The sequence below is a fragment of the Lates calcarifer genome, linkage group LG8 (assembly GCF_001640805.2).
Source record: "Lates calcarifer isolate ASB-BC8 linkage group LG8, TLL_Latcal_v3, whole genome shotgun sequence".
In the NCBI taxonomy this organism is placed as follows: domain Eukaryota; kingdom Metazoa; phylum Chordata; class Actinopteri; family Centropomidae; genus Lates; species Lates calcarifer.
Window position 1 is genome coordinate 22,134,316 of NC_066840.1, and position 17,326 is coordinate 22,151,641.

Below are 17,326 nucleotides of genomic sequence, written 5' to 3' on the forward strand. Positions count from 1 at the left end.
CTGATAGCATTGCTGGGAATTTAAACAAAAGTATTTTTTTCTCTCTCGAAGCCGCCATCTTTCAGTCTGACGGTTACTGTAAACATCATTCCAGCACACAGCATTATAAGACATGCTACTCCACATTCCTTTGGCGCTTTTAAAAGATGGAAAAATGTCTAGAATATTCTATGTTTACTAGTCCAGAAAACTGAGAATTTACATCAAAGTATGTTGTGTTTTAAGTGCTCAAAGGTTAGAAAAGGTTACCCCTCAGATCAAGTCCTTCACTATCAACAAATAATGAGTTTTTTTTAAGTCTTCTATGTCACTCACTACAGCTGTAATTGAACGATTAATCCAGTTTCACAAATACACATTTCTGAAAAAAGCAAACATAAAAAGATAAAATATTACTCTCTTTGCCAAAACAGAAATGTAATTATGTAACAATATCAATGTTTTTATAAAGCGCTAACTGTGAACTCTCACTGCCCTTCACAGTGATATAAAAAGCCTTCAGTGATGTTGCAATTTAAAAACCACTGACCTTAAAAGCAGTCCTCACGCTTTTGCTTTGTATATAAAAATGCATACCTTGGCAGTATGCAGAGAAGGGAATGTACTCTATGTCCAACCAATCGCTACCTGCAGCATTTCTCTTTTAGGCAGGATGATATTCAGCGTGCATATCATCAAATTCCAGTGTAAACCACTTCTATCTTTCTTCACAGTGCAATAAAGACATAAAATAGATCCTTTTTTTTTAAAATATAGTCCTCATTTTATTAACAGAGGCCAAATAAAACTCATCACATTTTATTTACAAAGGGAGGCAATAAATATCTTAATAATAGTCATAAAATTATTTTTGCTTACATTTGTTTTTAAAAAAAATCATAAATGTGTCATGTTGTTAGTAGCAACTCATACAAAAAAACCCCTGCCGGCAGACAGGTGAATACATACTACTGGTGAAAAGAGGCCGGAGTTGTTGTCAGTGAGAGAAGGAATGATAGAAGCACAGACTTTTCCCTTTAGGATTCAGACACAAACTCTACCACATGTTGCTAAAAAAATGTTCCCTGAATCCTGGACAAGTTGGTCATCTGGGTTTTTGAGGAGAAGTCTTAATTGTCACGTGGATTTATGAAGTGATCAGGGTTGGATGAGCTGCAGTATTCCTGTGTGTGGATCACTGATCTGACAAACACAAAGCGCAGGGGCTACATTTTCCCAAAAGCATCTATGAAACTTTCATCCAATGAGAGTGAAAGGAGCAAGGATGAGCTCACAGTAAAAAGATGATTTTGGAAAAAAAAAAAAAAGAGAGAGAGAGAGAGAAGAGCCCAGTTCAAGCTCAGCGTTGACTGAAAGCTTCTTGAGATTAACTGAACACAGACAGTCAGATCAGGTAAAGATAAACACAAAGAACAAGGAGGTAGAGGAAGTCTTCATCACCAACCCCAAAATATTAGCTAGCTCACACTCAAAGAATCAAAGCATCCTTTTCTGTAACAGCTTTAACACATGCAATGAAGAGCTGTTAGAAAGCAAGTCCAAAGGGAGACAAATGGGAATAACATCCATCTCCTCAATGTGATGAATCTGGAAGACTTTATGGAATTATGAATCACATCAGCTGTTTTTTTTGTTTTGTTTTTTTGTTTGTATAGTTTTTTTTTTGTTTTTTTAGTGTTTAAACAAGACTAAAGCCACGGCTGGTGCCTGACTAGTCAAAGCATGTCGTGTTTTAGCTGAATCACAAGCTGCATGGAAATGTCAAGGAAATCACACACAGTACTCGGAAGGTTCAGCGCATTCCAGGAGCCACGAGTGAAGCTGAGGTTGAGAGACATATGGAAAAAAAGAGAAGAGGAAGAGAAAGAGAGAGACCTGTAAAATATTGCACTCAAAGCTACACAGTTATCCCGGCAGCACAGTGTCACCTGCAACTGCCACCTCTCTCCGTTTCATCTCCATGGTGTCTGATTCCAGTGGAAAGTATGGGATCCGCGTTGTCAGGGGCAACACAAACAAAAACCGACAGGTATTCCAATAAATCTCTAGTTGGCTGATCTTTATAACATTGCGTCAGCTCCTGCTTCAGCCCCCATTGTCAAAAAGAAAGTGTGCCTTCAGCTTGCAGTTCAGACGTAGCTGAGGATGATCGGCGACAGGAATTCTCTCAGAAGTCCTTTAGTTTATCCAGTATAAATAACATGACAGACACGTTAGCACAATGACATCAACCCAGAAGAATCCAAGAGTTAGGAAATATTCAGTCATCCTGAAATACAAAAATAAAACATCTTTGACTTTTTTTTGTTCTTTTTGTCTGTCTTTCTTTTACAGAAGTGAAGTCTTTAAGGTGATTCTTTTAAGACAAGAAGCTTGAGATTTTCAGTTACAGGTTTTTTTTTCCCCATCCGAGGAAAATTAGTGCTGTCCCATTGGTCCCATCAGTTCCTCTTGGGGTTGGGTTTTAATCGGCGAGCCCTTCGTGTCCGCTTAGTTACTGTGGTGAAACGAAACTCCTCCAGTGGGTCCACCCTGCCCTTTGGCTGGCGCTTCATGAAGTGGACTTCCTGTTGCCTCTGCGTGGTCCGCGAGCCTTTCTTGGGCCGCCCCTTCCGGTTGAAGCCGAGGTACCATCCTTTGTACTTGGCCGACACGAGAGCTGTGTAGTTGTTCTCCAGGAATTCCTCGACAAAGACGCACTCCTGCTTCCTTCCATCGGGCTGAGAGGAGGAAAAGAAAACAGCATATTAATTAATGATTAACAAGCAAGAATGGCCTCTTTTTTTTTTTTTTTTTTTACTAACAGTCTTGTTCACTTCCACTGCATCAGTGCACTGTGGTTCAGGATGCTTTACTTTTCTGTTGGGGTTATTGCATATTTCAGTTTCGTGTAAAATGAGTAGCTTGTTACATGTTGCTGACGCTGTAATCACGGGGTGAATATATCATTTTCACACGTTTGTAACATTGAAAAGTTTTGCTAACAAACTACCAGACAAACTGAGGTATACAAAGTTGAGGTTAAATATAAAAGAGTTCACCTGTCCAGTCCCCTTACCTGAACATCTTTACTCTCTAATGCATTTTTGTAAACTGTGGAAAGGCTTTGTATTTTTAAAAGAATAGTTCCTCCCAAGTTAATGAAGTTCCACATTAGTCCCATGTCTGTATGCTAAATGTTTAGATAGGACATGGAAAGCTTAGCTTTTACATAAAGACTGACTCGCTCCAAAGGTTAAAAAATTGCCTAATTGGCCTAAAAGCACCTCCAAAGGTCACAGTATATCTTGTTTTTGATTCATACAAAAACCCAAGTGTAAAACACAGGAGGATTACGTGCTGGACTATGTCTTTGACGAGGAGCAGTGACTTTTGACCTTTGGACAGAGCCAGGTTAGCTGTTTACCGCAGCTTCAAGCCCATATGCTAAGCTTGGTATTTCCTGGCTGCATAGCTTCATGATAATATGCAAGATAAGTCTATTTCCCAAAATGTCGAACGACAGATATTAACATATATATATTCAATGGGATGCGGCCTCATATTTTAGTTAACTTATTGTTTAAGAGAGAAAAGTGATTTATATACACAAATGTAAAATATGAATTCTCAATGCAAGCACTGGAGAGTTTAATTGATTCTGTCCAAATTTCAGTGATTTAAAGTACAACTAATTTTAATCACTAAACAAGCTGAAAAACAAAGATCATCAATAATTCAAATGTAATTTTATCCTATTTTTAAAGAAATAATCCTACAGTGGTTTAAAGGAGGAAGTCAAAGAACATTTTTTAAACAAATGAGGCCCCAGCAACTAAAACTCAAAATGCATGTTTCTAACAGATGACCATGATGAGAGAGTGAAAACTTGTGTGAATTGCTGCAGCCCCACCGACGCTGACAGCATGAGTTATTAATGCAACAAAATCACACGTGTGCCTCCAAAGAACAGTATATGTTTTCAAATATTAACTTCTTTTCCATATCGAAGCGGCTGTCCACAGAGTCACATGCAGTCATCCTGTGCTTGTGGCCACCTGGTGTGACTAAGTGATATAATTGCAATGGCATTCCTCCTAAGTGACCATTAGTCTCTCAATGCATTGTGGTGATTGCAGTCCATAATTGACTGATCGAGTGTCAAAGGAGTAGGCCGATTACGTAATGGAAGAATGGCTGTGAGTTATCAAAGGGGTTTTGTTAGGGTGTACAAAAACAGCAGGAGAAAGCAGATCTGAGGCTGCGTTCAATTCAGGCTGGATTAAGAGCTCCCTTAAAATATTCATTTTGGTATTAGAAAACGGCAATTCAATCTTATCACCAAAAATACTGAACTACTTAATAAAGGATTGGTCATTTTTTTTTATGATACTCTCAAAGAGAAAACCAATACTCACCCTTCCAACTATTTTGCCTTTCTCGTTCATGCAAATGTAATGTTCGCTTTCTTTTCCTTTTATTCGAATGTGGCTCCCAAAGGTTTCTGTCTCAACCACAAGTAGAGCTGGAAAAAAAAAGAAAAAGACTCTGTTAAGGGCATGTATGAATCTTTTCACTAACATATACAGTGTATGGTTTAAGGATATCCATACATTTAAACAAAACTGGTATTTTCCTGCTTACGGTTGATATTTTAAGGCCTTCTGAGCATTTTGCAACACTCTGCAGTCTTTTGAGAAATTCTCACAAATTCCATAGTCAAGACTTAAAAATGATGTAATTCAATTTCCAGTCCTGTAAATGATCTTTGCAACCTGAATCAAAGAGCTAACTCACAGCTTTGTTCTGAGCCTCATAAAGACTTTTCTAGCATATATTGTGCTCTAGTTGTTGAAAATGTTTACAGTTTAGGGTTATTAAGTTGATACTTCATGATTGCGTTGTACGTTTTCATCATATACACCACCACAAAGCAGTCAACAACCAATATTAGTTGCACCGGAGATTAAATTCCCTTTAATTGCATTAAGGCTTAAGGAGAAATAATTTATTTTAATGACTGAAAATCACCAACTGATGAAATTCTGTGAGATCCAGGACATATGGATATCAGAGTGTGGCAAAAAGTAGGATGTTTTAGCCTAACAAAAAACCAACAAAAAGAGTTGAATTATGGGTCTCCAGAGCAAATGATTCAAGTCTTTTAATGGTATATGGAGTGTAATATCGCTTAAATATCCTTTAAATATTCCTATATATGCACCAAAACACCAAGGCCACCGTCACTTCATCCTGACACAGCAGTAATCCACTCTAAAGACGTATCCTGGCAGCTCTTTTATTTTTCGATCCCCCACCCCAACCCAAAGGTTAACCCCTGCGAGGTCACCTTTGTCTCTGCTCGCCCCTCAACCAGCAAAGAGATCTGCCAAACATTTGTGGAGCGGTTATGTGCCCCTCAGGATTAGGTTTCAAGTTCCCTTTAGTCTGTGCTCACTCAATCAAAAAGTTAAGATGATCCATTTGTTTAACACACAGGGCCATTCAGTAGCGCTCAAGGGAGCAGAGGAAGAATAGTCGAAGGGGACGGGATGGGCTCGGGGGCAGAAGTAATTCCCCTCCTCCCCCAACCCTAAAATTCAACCTTGGGAGGAAAGTGGGAAGTAGGAAACCTGTTTTAAAGGTGAAACTAGGGAAAGGTAGAAATTGTTACTTCTCCTATTTTGAGAGATTTCTATTTGTATGTCTTATTTGGGAGCAAAAGAACCGCATCTCTGACTTTATTTTATCACTGGAAAGATCCATCTGAGCCCTTTTTGGGGTCCTTAAGAAGGAAAAACTCCAACAGGACTGGTTTGCACATAAAGTGAATAATGTCTTAAAAGATATTTCTACTCTGCAAGTCAAATCAGGAGTCATTTGACAACACTTTGGCCATCTCACTGTGAGTGGGTTTTGCACAGAGACCCAAAAATTCAACCTCAGGTATGAAGCCTCAACCCAGAACATCAGATAAAACAATGTTTCCCTCCGTACTGTAAGATTGTCCTTGGTTCATGACCCCGCCCAAACCCTATCTTCACCCTCTCAGAGTAAACCACTGATGGTTTGATCTTTAAAAATGAACAGTCTGGCAGCTGCAGGCTTCAGCAAACTTAATTAAATCCTTGAGTCATAGTTCCAGTGAAACACAAACACTAAGGGGAATCACGCTGTCATCAATGCCGCTAACACGTGGCATTTAGTTTACAAAGGAGGGAATGTGGTACTTTTATTTACAATGTAAGCACTTCAAAACCATAATCCACATAATCCACAACCTTAAAAATCTGTAAATGTATGAACACTACACTTCAGTAATCTCTTAGAAGCTGGCTGAGTGCAGGAATCTTAGGGGTTGCCCTGTAGTGACGATAACAAAATTGGAGTCTGACTCATGAAATGGATGAATTTATGTGATTAAAACAGAGTACTGAGGCTAATATATCTGAATGAGTGGTCACTGTCATAATCTGTATATTAGCTTTGGGTATTCTGGGTATCTTTTGAATGAATGACTCCTCGTGTGGCCATAATTGATTCATAAAAGGGCAAAAATGGAAAATCCTAAAATATTTGACCTACTTCGTAGAGTTTTAAAGTGCACTGTAGCCTAAATGTGAGTTGCAAAGCATGTAGATGCTCCAATCTTCTCCTTTTGAGCAATGTTTTCCTTTTTGTGCATCAGTGCCATATGACCCATGTAGGGCCACAGGCATTTATCGACCTCAGTGTGGGGTCACCTGTCAAAAATGTTGAAAACTCCTGCTTTAATTCAGGATCGTAACTTTTATCACTTTAAAAGCCTTTACTGTGACCCAACATTTGCTCTAAGTGGACAACAGGCATCAATTACGATGGATTATTCTGGAAAAGGATTGTTCTAGTCTCTTAAAAATAATGAATATGCTACGCTAATACCCAAGAAGAATTACAATGCCCTACAATGCCCTATATTTTAGCCGCCCAGATGTGGACTTGAAGCGATATATTTGCTCTGTGCTGGTTTGTGGCTCGTCTTCATGAAGCTTCAGTGACTGAGAGTGGATTAGAGTGAGAAGAGTATCTTCCTGAACATTATTGTTGAGTGCAAAGGAGTTCACAGGTGCCAGGTACTGCAGCTAGATGGGGAGGAGGAGGAGGAGCAGATGGGGGGGGGGTGGGAGGAGGGGCAGAGGGTAGAATTGGCAAGGCCTCATGGGAAAAATTGGATCTGCTTCCACTCAAGCTCTAACAAGCAGTGAGGAAACTTCGCCTCGGCGCATCTGTGACTGAACACACTCACTCAGAGGCATCCAAGACCAGCAATTTTAGAGCTGTGAGTCAGCTGTTATAAGCAAAATATCTGCAGGAAAGTACAACACAAGTCCTTTTGCCTCATGTTTGTGTCACTGCATCAAAGAGTGCGTCAGTGACCGTTAATTTACTCATCTGACATATCTGTTTTGATCTGAAATGGTGAACAAGTCCACACAGAGAGCAAAGAGGATATATTTAAGGTTGACGGAAGCATCCAAAAGTATGATGATTGTGATTTAAAAATGTTTTCTGCCGTTTAATATTTAACATTTACAAGTTGACACAGGGTACCTTCACACTGCTAATTGGACGAAATCACCATGTTTGCATATCACTAACATGTAACATTGGAATCCCAACGTGGACAGTCACAGTCCCATTCCTTGTAATCAGTTTTTTCAACCTTCAGAAACAATAAAGTTAAGTAATACCACAGGATTGCATCCAACATGGCCTTAAAAGCTCATAACCTAAAACTCAAAAACCAACAGAAAAGAATATTTTGTAGAATGGTAAACCAACAAGTCATTTTGGTCCATATTAGGTATTCATACAAAAGTTCACATTGCCAGTCTATAAATCTATCAAGATGAAAAATAGACTTGCTCTGGATACCCAAGTGTTGCAGTAAACATCCTCTGCAAGCTCAGCAATTTCAACATGTTTTCATCCACCCCAACCAGTAGTTGGTGGCTTCCAAAAGTCACCATTCACTCTTGCCCAAGCCAAACACAGAGCATTGAAAACCACCTCCAAACAAAGGGTAGTAAACAGCCCAAGTAGCTGGAGGAGTGACAGTAAATCTCTAGAAGCACCAAAACTCAGCTGGTAGGTGGTGGTGGTGATTTCTCATCCTGTTTTAACAGACTAGCTAAAGTGTCAGGTGAGATGCACAGGAGTTCTCCCATACCATACTTGCCCCCATCATCTCCATTGGCGTTGATTTTCTTCCCCAAGATCTGGACATGCTTCCCTGTGGTTCTGCTGTACAGTTGGTAGATCCGGACCTGTTTCCGGCTCAGGTCGTCCGGGTTCCTCGTGTGGTTCTCAATGTAAAACCTGAAATCAGCAGAGCTCTGCTGGGATTCCTGCATGGTGGTGTGAGACAGGAGGAAGTAGAGAGAGAGAGACAGAAGATAGAAGGTGAAGAAACATAGAAAGAAGGAGAGACAGTGAGAGATCAACTCAGAACACAGGTGTTGATAGTAACGTGTGCTGTTGCTTTTATGGGCTGTGTCAAAAAATTGTGCTTCAGGGGCTAAAAACTGGAAATTTTGACTGTGGCATTTTAGTGTTTCCTCCCTCACTTTTTATATGCATTGTGTTTATAAGCTGCTAGCTATCCTACAAGATGTGTTAATGAAGTCACTGTTTGAGTATAAATCCCACAGAACAAGTGCAAAATCTATAGTGCAGCCTTCTGCTGCTCTCTATTGAAAGAGCAGTACTATGCGCCCTGGGCGATATTGAGAAACCTGTACTCCATTTCCACAAGCAAGCAAACCACTAGCAATTATACACCTGAAGCATCCAGACCTGTTGCACTATCATCAAACAAATATCTGCCTGCAGGCGAGGCAGGGTCCATAAATTAGGAAACGCAGCAGGCGGAAGACAAGACTGAGGTGGCGAGAGTAACCTTGAACCACAAAAACTCTTGCAGAAGGAATTTTTTGATTAAATTCTACTACTCTGCCTTTCAGAATACACCAGCCTGATGTTTAAAATTCACCTTGGACCTGACATAAAAACTGCGGAAATTGCAGACTTCATTGGCACGTCAGAAAAGCAACTGTGTCACCCAACATGTGGAAGAGCGAGAGGAAACGTATACTTTCAAAAGCCCTGGAATCTCAGTTCACGCCAAGATCCCATTTCCCCAGCTGTATGGTGTGGTAATTGCACAGTAATGGCTTTTTATGTGGCTGTTCTCAGGTGGCTAATTATATACACATTACATACCCTTGTCCTTGTTATTCTAACTTTGGTAAATTAATGACACGAGGCAAACATGATGGGAAATTGTGGCCACAGTCAAACAAATCTTAAACTCAAATATATGATAAACAACTTTTGTAAATCTGAGGGCAAAAGCTGCCAAGGCTCCTAACATGGCTCTTCTGAACCAGGTGTCATATAACTTGTGCCCCAGTTCAGGTGCCTTGGCAAGAAAGCAAACCTGAGGACTGGTTGGACCTGTACCTTTCCCCAAAATAAGATGGTTTAGCTTCACAGAAACCAAAGTTACTGGCGTGTTTGAGCATCAACTTATCATGTAAAAAAAAATTCATGGGGACTCTGCCCTCAAATGCCAATAGATTGTCAGATACAGAGTTAGGCAGCGTTTCTCAGCTACATTTGGACATGCCTTTGAAATAGGAAGGACTTGTTGGCTTGTTATGACATATTCGGTCTAGAAATGTGGACCTTGGAGAATCCAGCCCCTGAACTGGGACACAGCTTCTGTATCTTGACATTTAGGAAACACACCCGTAATGTTACTTTTGGCACTGAGCAGTGTAGAAAATGAGAGGCTGGATATCAAAACGTATTGCCTACTGATGCAACACATTTTCGTTGTTAATATCAACTTCAAGGCATCACAACCTTTTGAGAACTTAAAAATGGTAATGACTTTTCTATCTGCTTAATGGGATTTATTATTGAGGAAATTATTTTGATAGCCAATATCTCTTGGGGGTAGTACATTATGTGTTTCTCTCATACTAATTCATTTTTTCTCAAAGGTCTTTTTTTTTCTCAAAGGTATCAAATTTAGCTCTGCTGGCTGAAAATTGACGCTATAGATCCTAGCCCAAGCACTTTTTTCCGGCCAGGCCGCATTTACTCAATATACATATTCTAACATGCAGCACAACCTGCATCTTTTTTTTACTACGGTTGACACAATATGACAACAAAATGAATAATGACTAGTACTTTCTGGAGTCCTAAAAAGATAACACTAACCCTACTGTCACCCTCAACCAGTTCCTCAGTCCTAAACTCTGCCAGGACCAGGACTCATCCAAGAGGTTTACAGCATAAGGAGGCACACTAAAATCAGATCAGGGAACTGATAACTAAGAGCAACTGATTTAATTCTAGACAAGGATTTGCCAACACACTGGTGTGACATATTTAAGCCTCTGATCTACACAGTCTGTGTCTGGTAGGTGTTCCATTTTAGAGTGGCACCATTAGCATGAACAGAAATAGCCACAACTGCCAAACAAAAGAGGGAAAAACCATATTCTACATGACGTTTTATTCAAGGAACAAGACGTCAGAGTCAAACAGAATAAATGACAAGTGACCTCTGCACTACAAAAATACCAATGCAAAACCAAAGGTGTTACTCAAAAAGCAAGAAGCTGGATTACCACTAAATTCATGCTGATTTAAAATTAAACATATTTGCAATAAGCAACATAAACGCATCCATTTTAAAAGTCAAACTTCAGCATCATCATGTTGTCAACTCTCTCTCAAGATGAACCTCAAAGCTGACGAGCAAACACACAACAAAACATGGCCTAACTGGGCTGCTGAGGGATTTATCCCAAATCTCCCCATCTCTAAACAAACATAAAGGTGTGTTTAGTAGACAGTTGCATTTCGCGTCAAGGGAAAGGCAAGCCTAAGCACATGGCTGAGGTGAGCGCTAGCGACAAAAGTTTTTTATCACGCTGTCTCCTTTCTTCAAAGACATAGCATGAAAACGGATATGGTTGAAACTTCAAAAGTCTGGCGCTCATCTTTGCCGAGGAAGCTTAGTTGTCGCATCCATCTAAGATACACCTTTTTATCTCCTTGTCACACAGACAGGGTCAGACACACATACAAATAAGGAAAGACACACATTTTGGCAGTGCATTGAAGTTAATTTCCAACTGTGGTTACTGCTTTTGTTTTTCCTCATAAAATCACAACCACAGAGCAATTAACTGTTACATTAACATGGAGAGGTAATCTGACAGAAAGATAAAGGACTATTCCCGCATCTTTTTTACTTTGATAATTAGGGTGAAACCACTCAGCGCCACACTGTATTTCCTTTGTTTGATAAATGCCTTTATCTATAATCAAGCTTTTTCTGAACAACAATAAACATCCAAATCACATTTTAAAATGGCAGAAAAAACAGGAAAATCAGTCCACCTCATACTTCTGTTGGGCCACATTCTGCATGAGCTTCATCCTGTCTTACATATGAGGAGTGGTCAGTCGACACTATAGCTTTGTTTGTGCCAGCTCTGTTGGAATAATCAGAGCGCACAGACTTACATAACATTGCATTTTCCAGTTTTCGGTGTTTGGGGTTTTTATTTTTTGTGTCTGCAAAATTTCATATAAAATTCTGGAATATCTTTAATGTGTACAGAAGTTGTGTGGAGACCTGTTATTTTGTTCATGAGAGCTTATGGTTCCCTGACCAGGACAAGGTGATACTAGCAGCACTAAGTGGGGAAAAAAGCGATAGAATTGTGCAACCAATAAAATTTATTTTACATAGTTTACAATCAAACTTTCCCTCCTGCAGGGTTTTATTTGTCCCAAAAGGTCAAATCTTAACTTCCCATCTTGGTATGATTCAGTGTTCTCTGACAAAAAAATAAAAATCTTTTTTGTAACCTGTTAAAGATGCAATTACATAAAAACTACTGCATTTAAAATGTTACCAACTGTGGGGAAGCTTATGAGAAAGAAATGGATGAGAGATGATGCCTGACCTGCTCTTTCTTTTTGAGTCAAGTCTACCCCTTTTTAATATCTCAGATCATAACAATGCTTGAGAAATTAATTTGAAACAACAGCACGTGGAATATTATGATCAAACACGTCATACCAATAAACTGATCAGATGGCTTTATGAGTGAAGGAGCGTGCTCTCTGCATCTTATCTGAGTCACAGCGGCGCAGTCAATTAGGTGAGTGGATGCCTGCAAATCATTACTGTTCAAAGTGAGACGCGACTAATAAAAACTGAGGCAACAAGCGCCAAACGAGCCCATCTGTTCAAAGAACAACTTTTAACCCCAGGGATCAAAATATCTATTACACAATTCTGTTGTAAAATACTGAAACTGCTACTTGAACTCCAGATTAAAACAACAGGTTTTAATTTTTGCCAGATTGATAGTATTGATTGCAGATATTAGTTGATTAATTCTGGGACAGAACAGCCGGTGCGCTTCAGTTTAGTTTCCCAAATGCCGAACTGTTTATTATGCTTCTTTATTTAGATACCAGATAATGTTAGCCTATCTGCATCAGAAATTTATTAGGAATTCCATTAATATTTTATCTCATATCGTAGCAATGCCGCTGTAATGTTGATGCAGGGAACTGCAGCGTTTGGTTACTTTTTTCTACATTTATGGAACTTTTCCATTGTATATAGCTTAAATATAGCTGTAATATTCTCTCTCTTCAGTAAACCTATTGTACTTTATCACTCCATTTTTATCATATCCTTGTACGATTTTTTTCATCAATTTTTGACGAGGCACATGTTGTTCCTATCTTTGAAAATTATGGGGCGATTTTTTGTTTCGGTACCCTAATTAGTATTAATTAATATGGATTTAATTATAGCAAATATTGTAGGGACCACCCTGAAAATTAACCTACACCCTCATCATCAGCATTATTCACATTAGAAAGCTGCAGAGTGACATGCAAACACATACACACACGCACAAAAAAATAGGAGTTGAACTAAGGAGTAAACATACCTGTAGCTGGAAATAGAGTACCAGAAAATGTAAACACCTAAGTGGAGAGAGAAGACAAGAGAAGGGAGGAGGGGAGTGAATCACACAGGCAATTACATGAAGTATAAACGCAGCCTACCTGAATGACAGCAATGCGCAAATATGAAGCTTTTGGCGACTTCTATTGGTAAGAATGCATGATTTTAATGTGCAAAGGAAAACGGAGATGTGGAACACTTACAGGTATATGAACCTCGAAGGCAGCAGAGACATCTTGACTCGCAGAAATACACCTGAAATACACCTGCTTCCACAGATTTAGGGCCCCGGGGAAGGTTGGCGAAATCGCCCCCCTCTCTCTCTCGCTCGCTTTCGCTTCCCTGCGCGTCCTTTACGCACACACCTCCGGCGGTAAGTAGGAGATTGAATCCCAGTATAAGGATAGATCACCGGAGAGCAGTAGCAGAGTCACGGAGTGCAACATTAGGTGCTTCCTTGTTGGGGAGGAATTATCCAGATTATTATTTTTCTCAGCATCAGTCTCCTCTGCTCCTCGAAATCCCGCAACGTCTCCGTAAATCGGTGCCAAGCGTGCAAAGGATTCAGTGTTCGACCTCTTCAAAAAAAATCCCCTCGTTTAAAAAATATCCTTCGAGTTTTGCGCACCTATACTCTAACCGAGCTGTCCCGCAATCCCAATCCTGCTGCTCCAGAGATCACAAGCTCCTCAGCTCCGTCCGTACCTGCGGGGGATTTACACACCTTGCATGGGTCATTTTATTCTACCAAGTGCTGCGGAGGAGGGGGAAAAAGTAAAAGCGGAGGATAATAAAACGCCCTTCCACCAAAAACAAGTCGCTAAAAGTGGGCAAACAAACTTATCCAAGCATACAAAAAAGTTATGTTTTTGTGTGGAAATCGCAGCGGCAGCGGCAGCAGCGGATCCCTGGAGAGGTTTTTTGGGGGCTGATGATGGCGCAGCAGTGCCTGTCAGTGGTGTTTGTGCGTCTGTGGCTTGAGATTTGGGCACAGAGAGGCTTTTTTGTTGTTGGTGGGTGGAAACATGTCAGCGGTTTGCACCTGATAGGGTAATCTTGGAGAGACCATCAAGCTTGGAGAGGGTTTTTTCCCTCTCGGTGGGCAAAGCGCTGCGCAGAAGAGAAGTAGAACAAGGAGATGAAGTGCGTTTTGATTTGTTTGTTTGTTCTTGCCAATTGTAATTTTTCTAAAAGTCGTTTTGGCAGAGGATTTAATTAATATTCGGAAATGGACAAAGACAACCTGGTTTAAAAGATCTGCATCTAATTGGAGGCATGGGATGATTTGTTTATTTATTCATTTATGAATTTTGACTGGACCATGTTTTCATTTAATTTAACTTTTAAACTTTTAATACGATATTTTACCTTTAGGTTTTTAATTACTTTAGGAACTACTATGATCGTTATTACTATTGTTATTGCTGCATTGTTACCGTCACTGAAAAATAAAGCGAGTTGTTGTGTTGTAACAGCTACAGAAACTGCCTCTCTCCCTGAGCTTGTTAAACTGCTGCTGGTTTGTGGATTGGCCCCGGCTCTCCCAGACAGCATTCAAATGCAGGTTGTTGTCGACCTCGATTTTTTTCAATAATGTGCTATAACTTATCCCGCATTTAAATGAAAGAGAGGTGTGAATGTGTTTACGAGCGCTTCAGAGCTGGCAGCAGTAAAGTGAGCCCACATCCCTGCTGCCATTAAAAAAAAAGAAGAAGAAAACCTTTGTGGTTCGCCTTTATTGTCCCATTAAAACTGGATCCTCGGCATTCCTGCCCCATTGATATTCAAAATGATTCTAAATGATTACATACATAACTTCCCATGTTGGGGATTTCAAAGGGCCTCCTGTAGTGAGGTTAGAGGGAAATGAAAAGGAGTGTTTGACTAAGAACTCCAGCTCCAGATCAACAGACAGCAAGATAAACAAAAATCAAATATATTACAGGAAAAATATTAATTTATGGCTTTATCTAAAACACCTGGGTGTTTATGATTTATAAGGACAAGTTCAATCACAAATCTTTTATCTTTTATGCATGTACAAATGTGAATGAAGTGGGTTGATGTGGGTTTACCCAGTGATTCATGGCTGTCTGCCTAACAAGAAGGCTTGATCCTGTCAACCACAGTGCACTTTAATAATCCCTGCAACACAACTGATGTATAATGTCATTTAAAGCATGACTAATTTAGCCTTGTCTGCCTTAGGGAGGGAAATCACAGCAAAACGGAGCAAATAGTAATTATCCACAAAGATAATTTGATGATTTCTTTACAAATACAAGGCTTTGGCTCTGTTTGATCAAATAAGGCTTACATTAGCTGCCTGCTCACCGCCGATAAAGATTTCTCAGAGAATCCAAAATAAAGACACCTGACAACTGATTTAAAAGAAAGCAGGATGATAAACAGCAATTACCACGCCGACTGTGACAGAGCCAGCATTGTGGAGTCACTCATCGCCTCCTAAGCACATGTTTGTGACAAACTTCTCGGAGCATGGCTGTAAATCCACAACTGAGAAAGAGAGAGCAGCAGCAGCAGTAGTAAGCTTGGATGTGGCCACCTGTGAGTCACAAGGAGGAGGAAACGTATTGCTGCTCGTGGCAAATGGGAAGGCCCCTGTTCCTAAGGGGACTTTTATATTTCAGTCTTTAGAGTATAGGAAATAAGTAACAACTGCAAGACGAAGTTTGTTGAAACTGCCATACAGTTTGCACTACCAGTCGCTTTGGCAGCTAACCAATCAGTAATCAGAAGGAAAGATTTATTCTAGATATGCAAAATAATATGTAACATAAAAGAAGGAAAAAGTGGAGTATTAAGCAATAGTGACAGGTATGTAAACAAAATACCTCCTCTGCTGCACATGTTGCAGGTTTTAAGGATTGATCCACACAAATTGCAAAACATTTTTTTCTAAATTACCTAGCCCATCACCTAGCCATGTAGTTAGTAATTTGATTAATTCATCTTGAAACAATCAACACAAGTACTTCCAGTGAAAACTGTGGATTACCCAGAGTAAATGTTTTTGCTGAGGAATTTTTTGAATGTAATTTCTCAATGCTCTGAGCACCACAAAGGGAGTTCCATTCACCTCTACTGTTATGGTGTTGTATGGTTATGGTGGTGGATGGTGTGAAAAAAATAAATACTTTTATGATTTGGGTGGATAGATCCTGTAGAAGGAAGGATTTTCGATGTAGATGACAATATATATTTTCACACAATCAGTCAAATGAGTTGTTGCTCCTACAAATTGCCTGATGACACTGTTCAAAAAAGTTCAAAAATTGCCTGATAAAACAGAGAGAATCAATCAAACGCAGGCTGCCGCCAGTCGAGCATAACAAGAGGGAGCTTTATGAATGGGGAGAGCTGTTTCAGTCCAGTTTCTGAGGCTCAGAGGAGGGTGGGGGGTGGAGGGGTAGCCACTCAAGAGTTAGGATAAGGTTACCCACAGAGATTAGCTGACAAAAGTGAGGGAGTGAGAAAAACAAGCAAGCAAGTTAAAGGTCTTAGTTTACCTGGCTTGCTGTGCTTGGCAGCCAATGAAAGTGCTTTGAAACCACAGATTCAAACGGTGCCTGCAATGATTCTCTGCCGCCACATTTGCCAATTCTATTTCAGTTTTGATGAAAACAAATATAAATTTTAAGTCAGGAGCTGCAAAATGGCAAATTATGTTATTTAGATGACTCCTGGGCTCTTTTCAAGTCTTTGAATTTGAACCTCGCCGCGTCTATGCAGCTATGCGTGTCCGTCCGCAGCGACTGGACTGTGGGAATGTCACAGAGGATATCTCATTGAAGCTAAAAGAGGAGGCATCTGAAGGCGGGCAAGCGCTCAGTGGTTCAAAGGGCCCTAGCAGGCATTTAAGACTTGACAAAAGAACTTGGCAGATCAGTAAGTGAAGCCCAGTGTACTACATTAGTGTCAGGACCCCCTCCGCGTCCCTCCCACTTTGCACTTTCATCTCTGACACGGACATATTGACTTAAAGGAAAGGAGGGGTGCCAGGGCCGCAAGGGAGGGGTGGGTAGTTGTGGTGTGCGTCGGGGGGGTGCATGTGTCCCATTCAATTCCCAAGGTGAGGCGACTGATGCAAAGGGGTGACCACTGACTCAAATAAGCCACCCAGAAGTCTTTTTTTTAACCAGAAGTCACAGACCGACAATAGTGTGAGACCTAAACAGGACGGCCCTCTTCCTCTCATCTCACTGAAATCACCCTCACTCCATTAGTATATGCTGACCCCACCCCACCCCTCGCCTCTCCAAACACACACTC

The 17,326-nt window shown here is 40.3% G+C and overlaps 1 protein-coding gene across 1 annotated transcript; it reads right to left on the reverse strand.

Moving 5' to 3' along the window:
• Positions 1-744: 744 nt before the first annotated feature.
• On the reverse strand, positions 745-14,295 carry fgf24 (fibroblast growth factor 24). The gene is made up of 5 exons (XM_018703051.2): positions 13,237-14,295; positions 13,017-13,053; positions 8,189-8,366; positions 4,398-4,504; positions 745-2,720 (listed from the first exon to the last, which is right to left on the reverse strand). The coding sequence occupies exons 1-5, from the start codon at positions 13,266-13,268 to the stop codon at positions 2,442-2,444; spliced, it is 633 nt and encodes a 210-aa protein (XP_018558567.1). The 5' UTR covers positions 13,269-14,295; the 3' UTR covers positions 745-2,441.
• Positions 14,296-17,326: the final 3,031 nt, after the last annotated feature.